General features: G+C 40.6%; 1 protein-coding gene across 1 annotated transcript; it reads right to left on the bottom strand.

Annotated features, from left to right (window-relative positions):
* Nucleotides 1-2047: 2047 nt before the first annotated feature.
* Nucleotides 2048-10675, bottom strand: LOC121954840 (galectin-related protein-like). The gene is made up of 6 exons (XM_042502551.1): nt 10604-10675; nt 4553-4783; nt 3952-4035; nt 3786-3874; nt 2162-2381; nt 2048-2059 (listed from the first exon to the last, which is right to left on the bottom strand). The coding sequence occupies exons 2-6, from the start codon at nt 4583-4585 to the stop codon at nt 2048-2050; spliced, it is 438 nt and encodes a 145-aa protein (XP_042358485.1). The 5' UTR covers nt 4586-4783; nt 10604-10675.
* Nucleotides 10676-11394: the final 719 nt, after the last annotated feature.

Raw genomic sequence — 11394 nt, 5'->3', positions numbered from 1 at the left:
AAGAGGGAATAAGTTTCCCTGATGTGTATGAATATGCTTAACCATGACCAAAGAGTAGATTTGCTGATTCTGGAGAATACTTTAAAAGTAAATGCATCAGGATGCTACTTAACTGCAGTAATGAAAGCACTTGTAATCAGGGATATGTTCAATCTGAAAACAATGCGCATCATTTTTCTGCTATTTTCGGGTTGAATGACATGTTTCCTTGAGGTACATTTTCTCTTGGTTGTTCAATGAACCAGAGATTTTACGATATGTTTCCAAATCAGCAGTGACGTGTTATAAAAAGGCGGTGTGCTTGTTTAATACAACATACACAACACAGGTGTTCAAAGCACCACTGTTTCCATTTAAGTATGTTTTGTGATATACCCCAGTTGTCTTTCATCCCTGCATGTTACTTTAGTTGATTAACAGGAAAGAAAAAAATGCAGTTTTAACAACTTTCGCTCAAACATATGAATAATGCAGCTTTCGCTAAATGTAGGAAACAATGAGTGAACACAAGGTTTCATAAGAAGGGTTTTCTCACCAGCTAGCAAAGTCTAAAAAGTTTAAGTGCAAAAAAAAACAACTGATGCTTAATATCAGCTGTTTTTTGAATGAGTTTTAACATTTACCAAACCACTAAAACGCTGTCTAATAAAACAAGCTAAAATTAAATCGATGCTGGCTCACTTGGAGCTGCACACTGTGAATCTCAACAGCCCAAACACAAAAACACAGCAGAGTAAACACCTCTCTGCACAGTTTCAGCTAAAGAAAACAAACTTGCAGGTGTGATCTCACTCTCTGAGGCATTTTTTTCCCAATGAACTCAGTAACAGAAAAGCAGCCACCCTGCTCTGAAACCACATCATGTGTCAGTACACATGCATCAAAATTCAAGAGGCAGGTTTTTTTTGGAAAGCATCTGCATGACAGCTTTAATCTCCAGCCGCCACCTTTTGACCGTGTCATGGCTGCTGTGCTGACCTGCTCCGTCACGCACCGATCACAAACGACACTTTATCAGAGAGCTGATATTACATAACCCGACGCTGGGGATCACCTCTAAAAATAAAAAAAATAAGGCACAGAGAGTCGCTGTTGTGCCTTTTATTTTTTAGGGCTGAAGCTTCTTTGCTCAAGCTTAAACAGGATCCTCTTGGACAGAAACACGTCATCATATATTTTTAGGCGGACACCATATGTGTTATTCATGTTGCAGATTCAGAATTATTAGAGCGGACAAAGTCCTCAGGTCTCTTGAGAATGACTCATCATGCATATGTGCTGCTGCTGCTCAACCCCCCCACACACCCACCACCACCGCCTCATCCAACACATAAACAGCTGATGCCACCACAGCCAACCAAACAGGATGCCGCCTGTATTTACAGTAGATAGATATGATGTAGCACGGAAAACATTCCCAATTGTCTCTTATTTCTTCACTGCAAGGACATTTCTGTTGCAACATTTGATAATCTCTCTGCCAGTATGTTGCCTTGAAATGCTGACGACAGGAAAAAAAACATCCAAAATACTTCAAAACTGCTGACAGCAAGGACGCATCAAACAAACAAACAAACGACATGGGAAATGAAATGAAAAATGGTCACACAAAACACTTTTGGAAAACAAGTTGGAACCACCATTCTTGCTTTAAGAAATACTGCTATGACTGCTATTGATTGTTTTCATCATTTGGAAACCAACAAGCTGAGAATCTTGTCACATAGAGATTAGGAGTTAGAGAATCTTTGTTTTTTTTTAATTCTTAGATGCATTACAAATCATTCTTGACAAATCATTTTCCAATGCAGTCAAGCCAATAAATGGTCATTTAAACCCACTTTTCAACATTATAATTTTGAAAGGCTGGTCCGTATGTTTCCTTATGGCTGAACCAATTGGATGGTGTAAAGTAAGGGACGTCTAACAAATGCATCATGTTTATACTCTTGGCTAGGCTTCTTCTTGAGTCTTGGTGAAAAATTACAAATACAATTCGACAGGGAAACACATTTCGATACCACACCTGCACCCCAAGGCTTGAAAGTTAGTGTTTGGTCTGAAAGCAACACAAGAAAAGAGATGTCCCTCCAGATCTGAAAGGGTTAAAGTATGTGTTGAACATAAACCAACAATCTGACCCTGTTTGCAAGAAACGTACATCAGAGCCCTTGTGAATACAAAAACTGATCTTTACCCTAAAAGGCTGATCGGGGATGAAGGGAAAGTAGGCGGTGGACGCCTCCTCCTCTGTCCACTTCCCAGAGATCCGTGCGCTGCGCAGGAACTGGCGGTCGGTGAAGCGGGCGGTCAGTTTCAGCGCCACGTCATGCGGGGTCTCCTCCTCCGAGTCCCGGCCGCAGGTCAGGCTCACGTCAAAGCTGAGGGAGGAAGGGACACATGGGGGTCAGACAGGCAGCATACGAGTCCAATAACTAATCTGGGGCTAAGTCAAAAGCATAATTCTGTTGCTGCTGTGTAAGAGCAAAACTGTTGTGTGTTAATTATGCATAATCCCTTCTGCCAGTTTGGGTTCTCCCTCCCCCTGCAGCTGTGCTGTTTACACACACAACCTTCTTTGTGCGAGACATGATTACAGTAACAAACTTGCTGAGATGCAACAAAGGAAAGCTGTTTTTAGAGCAGCTCTGGCAGCCAGGACTTTCACATGAACTTTGGCATGAAAACTGTGCCAGCAGCAGCATGTGGACACGATGAGGTCATGGGGAGGTTTCTTCCAAGTTTGACATAAGTTTCCATGTACGGTGAGGACACACCCAAACAAGCCTGCTCCACTGGGTCTTCATTTTTTCCCCGTTTCTCCCCCTTTTTTCTCCCTGCTGGTTTGGGAACGCCCTGTCTCTGCATACTTAAAAAGCCACCATTCTCTGTAGCAGCCCACGCAGTGTCTCCTGGAGGCAGCGGCCGTGCAAGTCTGACTGCACTAACAAGAAAAAGCCTATCTCTAAAATCACTGAGGGTGACCTATGTTTTCAAGAGTAGTGGAGAAAGTATTCAGATCCTTTACTTTAGTAAAAGTACTGATACCACCCTGTGAAAATACTCTGTTACAAGAAAAAGTCCTGAAATGAAAATGGCATCCTAAGTGAGTAAATATATGTAGGAAAATGAACCTCAAGTACTGAAAGTATAAGTACCCAATGCAAAAAAATCAAGAAAAAAACAACCAGAAAACAATTATAAGAAAATGATAAAAAAAAAATAAAAAACCCCAAACTCAAAATTATAAAAAAAAATAGAAAAAAACATACAAAATGATGAAACAAATTAAAATATAAAATATGAAAAGACCCAAAAACTTACATTTTGAAAAAAAAGGGGAAAAAACTCAAAATAATTAAAAGATATATAGAAAAAACACCAATAAACTCAAAAAAAGCACAAAAGTTCCAAATTAAAATAAAATGTGATTATTTTAAAAGGAAAACTAATCAACTAATTGTTGCAGTTATACTTGTATAAACTATTAATTTAACAAAACAGGTTTTAATTTTAGTTTTTATGCAAAAATTTGAAATTATAAGGTATCTAAAGCTGTCAGATAAATGTAGTGAAAGAAGAAGTATAATATTTCCCTTTGAAATGCAGTGGAGTAAATGTGTGAAGTTGCATGAAAAGTACAAGAACCTCATCCATTCTTAGGTGCAGTAGCCTACTTGAGTAAATGTAGCCTACTTAGTTACATTCCCCCATTGGTTGTAAATATAGTGAGATAAAGTCAGGCTCCAGATAAGGTGTGCATGCATTGTTAAGTGTTATCTTACCTGTCTGGCTCCAGCTCGACAATGCCCATCACTATGATTTTCTTTCCTGGTCGCATGCCGCCCCGGATGCGTCCACTGAATGGCACCGTCTGTACAAATTTAATTTATTAACCACAATTGGGAAAGAGCATCAAACAACAACAACACCTGAAGGCATCTTTCATACCAGCAGACGGGAAATGTCCTCCTTGTCAGGTGAGATGAGGCCGGGGTTGTCCAGCGAGTCGTTCAGATGGTCATCCTCCACGTTCTTCAACACCAAAAGACACAGGATGCAAACTGTCATTCACGGCTGCAGCAGGTAGGTTACAACCCGGCCTAAGTAGTTTAACACCCAGCACGAGGCCTGTTTATTGATGCACAGTGTGGCCTTGCATGCGGCTGTCCCCAACAATGAGATGGCAGTAGCAAACCTGTCATGTTTATCAGCTACCGTGTGCCACGTGAATTTACAAATTAGCCACATAAACTGCAAATTGCGCTGCGTAAAACGTCACATCACCGGTTGAGCGGCCTAGGTGTGCGGATACATTTCACGGCGAGCATATTGGATTTCCTATTTCCTCCCCCCGGCCGTGCATGAAAGAGGAGTCGCCTTTGCGCTCTGAATGCGCCGCGCACGGCGCTCCGCATTTTACAAATAAGCGCCCGGACAAATGGCATTACGCAGCGCTTGAACCAAACCCGCATATTGTTACGTGCAGAGAATAATCACCATACATGAAACAGCCCACTCTGGTGTCTCCAAAAAGCTTCATAATACTCACTATTCCGTCCTTTTCCGTTGCCTGCACCGCCATCTTGAGCAGAAGAGCATAGGATGCTTATTAATGGAGCAGAGGCGGCCCTGCCTGCTTGCCGGGGGAGTGCGGTGGTGTGTCAGCGTCGTGGCACTGACTCAGGATATTCCTGTTCCTGCTCCTATTCGTGGATCCGTCTCTCCACGTCTGATCGGACATAGAGCACCTAGCAGGACATCCTTCCGCTGCTCTGTCTCTCTGAAATGGGTGGATATCTGCTGACGTATGCTTCATAATAATTACAGACCAAAAGCTTTAATCCCCGTCTGTTGGAGAAGCCTAATCAGACAGATTTTCCTCAACCCTTCACCTAATTAGGCAACGCGCTCTTTGGGATTTTTTTGGGGGGGATTTTATTACTAGTTTAGAACAATAACTGGTTATTATATGAGTGCTGCACTGCGTGTCCTGAATTCAGTTTAAATGTGACTCAGTGGCCTTACTGTCCAAAGTGTGCAAACTCAATACTTTTTAATGATTAAACTCTGATACTATAAAAAGATCAGTTTCTGCTCAGTTGTGAGCCTGCAGCATTAGTTACTTTCCACTGGATGAAGTGGGCATCCACATTGTAATTGACTTTTGCACAAGCACTCCCCTCCCTTTTCTGTCTCTGTCCCTCTGTCTGTTCATTCCTGTGCATGCAAGCATCTCCCTCCCTCCCCTCTATGTCTCTGAATGTGTCTCCACACTTTAACGGGTCTATTCTGCCCCTCGGTGGACGTCTCAATGAATTACAAGCTGAAACTAATTTTCCACTGATGGTTGGTTCATTCGACAATAAAAAAACCCCATTTATATCAGGGTTTTAATCAGTGATATGGAGGGAATATGCATTTCCTTTACAAAAGTTAAAGTGTCAATAGTACACTGTGAAAACACTTACAGGTAAAAGTCCTGCATTGAACATGTTACTTAAGTAAAACTAATCAAAAAAATGTATGTAAATTATGAGAAGTACCCATATCAGATTGTTTTTCTAAATAAACACACTGCAAATTCAAATCTAAACAACACATTTAAAAAAGGTTTATTAATATATTTGCCAAAGTACCAAATTCTGAAAAAAACACATTTTTTTAAACAATTTATTTGTATTTTGAGTGTTGTCTTAATATGTTACCGTACACATTTGACAGTAATAGATGTTGTTGCATGTTGGTAAAACAAAAATAGTGTTATGGAAGTCAGTGACCGTTGTTAGAGATGACTGATAGAGGGAAATAATAAAGGCCTCATGTAGCTAAAACAATCAGCAGGACACTGCAGGGAAATGAACCCCATCCCAGTAAGCCAGGAGTACCATAACCAGTGCCTTGGAGGGTGGAGCTACACAAGGGAGGGGAAGAGGGGAAGAGGGGAAGGGGAAGAGGGAAGAGGAGGGGAAGCGGGGAAGGGGAAGGGGAAGGGGAAAGGGGAAGAGGGAAAGGGAGAGGGAAAGGGAAAGGGAAAGGGGAAGGGGAAGGGGAAAGGGGAAGAGGGAAAGGGGAAGGGGAAGAGGGAAAGGGGGGAAGATGGGAAGAGGGACAGACAGAGCTAGATAGATAGAAAGATGGATAGATAGAAAGATAGATAGATAGATAGATAGATAGATAGATAGATATAGAGAGAAACAGATTGTGATTTTAACTGTGCACCTCAATGAAACTGTCAAATTTCAGCTTGTTGAATGGAAGAACACCAGTTCAACAATCCAACAAGCTTTTACGCTAAATAATAAGAGAGGTGTATATACATTTTTCTACCACTAATTGGCAGTGCCACCACATGCATTTATTTTGAAGGAAAAAATGTAGACATTTTTTTCTCCTCCAAAATAAATACATTTATGATGATATTTTGTTTTTTTAAAATCAGTTATTAGATGTTACTGATTTCAGGCAAACCAGATCACCTGGAGAAAACCTTTACCACCACAGTAGACAACACACAAAGTCAGGAGGGCTGAGGACCAGCAACTGAACCCTCAACTTCCAGCTGTAAGGTGTTGACCACTGACGTGGGCCTGAGAGCACAATCCTGCCTCATATTTAGGTAACCTCCTGCTCCATTTGCTTCTCCTTTTATGTTGAAGGGCAGAGGCCAGTGGAGCAGACGCTAACCTGAATATGAGGCAGGAGTGGAGCTCTTTGTTACATTGTTACAAAATTCCATCCAGTCTCCAAAACTGAAAGCAAAGAGTCAGTGAAGTCATTAATGGCTGATGTCCAATCTCTGATTACGAAAGAGATTGATGAAAAGACACAAGCTGGAAAGGAGGTTTGTGTTTTTAACAAATTTAAGAAGATGTCTCAAGAAAATGTCCTGATATTCACCCAGGAACTTAGTGACTTGCTGTACAGGCATATTACATATGGGATGGCAGCTGAGATTGTCGCGGAGCATATTAGGACTAGGGATTCTTGCAGGACCGTGGCTGTCCCTCCTTTGCATGCAGAAATGTATGCGCACATCAGGGACCGAGTGTGGCGTTTCCTTGGACTGATGAAGTGGTGGCTGAACACACAGGCCGGCAGCCACAGTGAAAGGATGGCAAACGCCATTGTTGACACTGGCCACTTGTCATCAATGAAGAAAGCGCACCTTTGGAACCTGCCGCAGTGTCTGACGCAGCATGTGTAGAGACGCTTGCCGAACCTGTGCCTGATAAAACAGCAGAGGTACAAAGGACCAAGCTGTTTATCCAGGTAACTGTGGAGCAGCTGGTCATGCGCATATTTAGAAAAGCAAAAGAGACGGTGATCCCTGGAAGATGTGAGGCCATCATTGGGCGTCTTGTTGATAGATTATGGGCTGAAGTTGAGGGTGTAGATTTGGACCTCACAGCTAAAACTTTAAAAAATCTTGACAAGGCTATTTACAAGGACTTGTGTGAAAAATGTGGGGATAAAGAAACAGTGATGTGCCTCACATATTTCCAAGATCCAGAATTTGAAGATTGCATTGCCAGTTATGTCAAGGACCGAATGATGTCACCACCCAAAAAGCGTAGTGCCATCTGCAGGTTCTTCTCATCTATGGGTAGAGCCATCTCAAACATCTGCAGATCCAGAGCTAGAGTTGGTGTCATGTAAGTAAACTGTAGCATTGTCTTACGGGTTTTCACCAGGGTGCTCTGGTTTGCCCGAATTCAGTAAGCATGAACATTTACTAACTGACGTAAAAAAAACATCTTAAATATGGTTTTTATTTTGAAGGAAAACAATTCTGGGGTTTTGTTTTTCCTTCAAAATAAAGGTAACAAAGAGCTCCACTCCTGCCTCATATTCAGGTTAGCGTCTGCTCCACTGGCCTCTGCCCTTCAACATAAAAGGAGAAGCAAATGGAGCAGGAGGTTACCTAAATATGAGGCAGGATTGAGCTCTCAGGCCCACGTCAGTGGTCAACACCTTACAGCTGGAAGTTGAGGGTTCAGTTGCTGGTCCTCAGCCCTCCTGACTTTGTGTGTTGTCTACTGTGGTGGTAAAGGTTTTCTCCAGGTGATCTGGTTTGCCTGAAATCAGTAACATCTAATAACTGATTTTAAAAAAAACAAAATATCATCATAAATGTATTTATTTTGGAGGAGAAAAAAATGTCTACATTTTTTTCCTTCAAAATAAATGCATGTGGTGGCACTGCCAATTAGTGGTAGAAAAATTTATATACACCTCTCTTATTATTTACCGTAAAAGCTTGTTGGATTGTTGAACTGGTGTTCTTCCATTCAACAAGCTGAAATTTGACAGTTTCATTGAGGTGCACAGTTAAAATCACAATCTGTTTCTCTCTCTCTCTCTATCTATCTATCTATCTATCTATCTTTCTATCTATCTTTGTCTGTCCCCCCCCCCTCTTCCCCTCCCTTCCCCTCGTCCCCTTCCCCTTTCCCTCTTCCCCTTCCCCTTTCCCTCTTCCCCTTCCCCTCTTCCCCTCCCTTGTGTAGCTCCACCCTCCAAGGCACTGGTTATGGTACTCCTGGCTTACTGGGATGGGGTTCATTTCCCTGCAGTGTCCTGCTGATTGTTTTGTTACATGAGGCCTTTATTATTTCCCTCTATCAGTCATCTCTAACAACTGTCACTGACTTCCATAACACTATTTTTGTTTTACGAGCATGCAACAACATCTTTTTCCGTCAAATGGATACGGTAACACATTGTTCATTTAAGACAACATGCAAAATACGAATAAATTGTAAAAAAAAATAAAAATAAAAATAGAAAATATGATTTACACCCCTTTTTATATTTAAATCTATTTGAGAAATCATTTTAATTTTGACATTTTTGACACTATTTTTGTGTCCAGCTTTAGCTGATGGTCATTAAACAAGTCTTTTTTTTTCGTGGTAAAAATATAGTTTAATATATACATTATTGCTAATATTATTAGTATAGTTTTATTATAGTTTTTGTTATTTCCTATGGATTGTCTATACTCTAATTTATTAGAGTGTCAGTGTGAAAAAAGCCAATTGTTTTTTTACTAAAATTGCTTTATTTAGTCTTGGATCAGTTTACATTAACGTCAGTTTTACAGAAAATTAGATGGCAATTATTGTGATAAACATTTAAGAACAATTTCTCCCCTCTTCTTTTTTTTTTATAGATATTTAATATTTTTTATATTTTTTATTTAATATTTTTTTTCAGAATTTGGTACTTATTTGGCAACTATTTCAATAAACGTTTTTTAAATTTCTTTTTCAGATTTGAATTTTAAAAAAAAACGAAGAATTTTCTGATTTAGGGACTTGTCATACTTTACGTCAGTTTTTGGGATTAATTTTACCTAACATGTTAAATGCATGACTTGTACTTGGAAGTGTTTTCATAATGATTTACATCCTTCATATTTTGTTTGTCTAAAATGTACTATTTGAGTAATCATCATGTAAAGACACTATTCTTGTGCCAACCTAGCTGATGGTGGACATTGAGCAAGAGGCATGTTTTTGCTTAGTTAAATTGTTGTAAAATACATCTCCTGCTCAAGGCCCTTTGCTGTATGTCATCCTCTCTCTCTCGCCCCCCTTCACACTATTGATCTGTCCTATCTATCTAATACAGGCTAAAATTCCAAAAAGTCTTTAAAAAGATGAAGATAAATGAAATACAACAATCTCAGTGAGCAAACCTGAAATATGTATAATATATTATATATATAATTTCATGACAGTAGACTGAATAACATGTAAAAATATTAAGAATTGTTTCGGATGAAAATTTCATCAGTGTACACAATGCAACATTTTTCCAAAGTAAGTGCTGTAGTATGACTAAGGGGACCTTTAGTGACCTTTATGACCTTTAGTGCTTGTAGACAATTTCATTACAGTAAACTGAATTATGAAAAGATATTGAGTATAATTTTTTATTCTAAAAATCCCCCAAATTACTCAAAAGCACATTTTTCACAACTAAGTGACGTAGCATTACCACAAGGCATTATTTATTTTGTGAAGTGAAAGTGAAGTCACATTGCACAATGTACAACATTGACATTATTGAATGTAAGTACACTTAAAAATGTCCCCATATGGGGGACTTCCGGTTAGGCCAATGTCTGAGTAGGTCACACGCCGGGAGAGCTCTGTTGAAATCCTGAGTAATACTCCGAGCTAAAGTGCTTTATTATCAGAAATAACCAATTTCCAAAACCAACCTACAGACGAACAATCTGCGGAGAATAGCCAAGACGACTGGTCTCAAGCTAACCAAGCCGAGCAACATGCTAATACTGCTAACAACGCGCCGCTAACCCTTGCAGATATGGAGAAACTCCTCACATCAATGGAGGACCGCATCATAGCCAAGCTGTCTGACCGACTCTGCTGACCGAACAACTATCGACCGATATGACCAGACAATTCAGCACATGGAGAGAGCCTTAAACGATATGGAGACCAGGCTAGCAACACTTGAATCGACCTGCATAACCCTGTCGAATGAAAACGCCGCCCTCAAACTCTCAAACTCAAGACTGATGATCTTGAAAATAGGTCCGGACGCAACAACATCCGTGTAACCGGTTTACCTGAAAAAGTTGAGGGCTTACAGCCATCCGCTTTTACTGAGATATTGCTGAAAGAAACTTTCGGCGCGGAAGCTTTTTCAACTCCTCTGACAGTCGACAGGGCGCAAAGAGTTTCCAATGGCCGTATGAAACAGGGTGGTCCCCCTCGATCCCTCATCGCGCGGATCCACCACTACCAAACCAAGGAACGTATCCTGAAGTTGGCCAGGGAGGCTGGATCACTCTCTTTCCGTGGGTCTGAAATACACATCTACCCGGATTACAGCGCTGAGGTGTCCAGGAGAAGATCGGCTTATTCCGCGGTCAAATTAAACTACGAAATGCCGGCTTCGTGTACAGGATGCTCTTTCCTGCTAAACTCCAGGTTACCGCCAGGAACTGTCAGAAACACATCTTTGCATCTCCCAGAGAGGTTTCTTCCTTCTTCAAAACAACCAGCCTGATGCATCTCCTGCTCGATCCCCTTCAGGAATCACTGGCTGAAGACTTTTCCAGGACAGCCAAATTTTAAGGTATTTCCTGGCAGCTTTGCAATTTATTCTTACAAGACGTTTAATTTCAGCTTTTAAGACTGTTCATGTTAGAAGTTAAAGCTACTCCAGCAAGATGTTAAAGTTACTCCAGCGAGATGTTAAAGTTACTCCAACAAGATGTTAAAGTTACTCCAACGAGATGTTAAAGTTACTCCAGCGAGATGTTAAAGTTACTCCAACGAGATGTTAAAGTTACTCCAGCGAGATGTTAAAGTTACTCCAGCGAGATGTTAAAGTTACTCCAACGAGATGTTAAAG

Source organism: Plectropomus leopardus, chromosome 15, assembly GCF_008729295.1.
Source record: "Plectropomus leopardus isolate mb chromosome 15, YSFRI_Pleo_2.0, whole genome shotgun sequence".
NCBI classification, from domain to species: domain Eukaryota; kingdom Metazoa; phylum Chordata; class Actinopteri; order Perciformes; family Serranidae; genus Plectropomus; species Plectropomus leopardus.
Note: the sequence above shows the minus strand (reverse complement) of the source record. Positions and strands in the feature narration are given on the sequence as shown.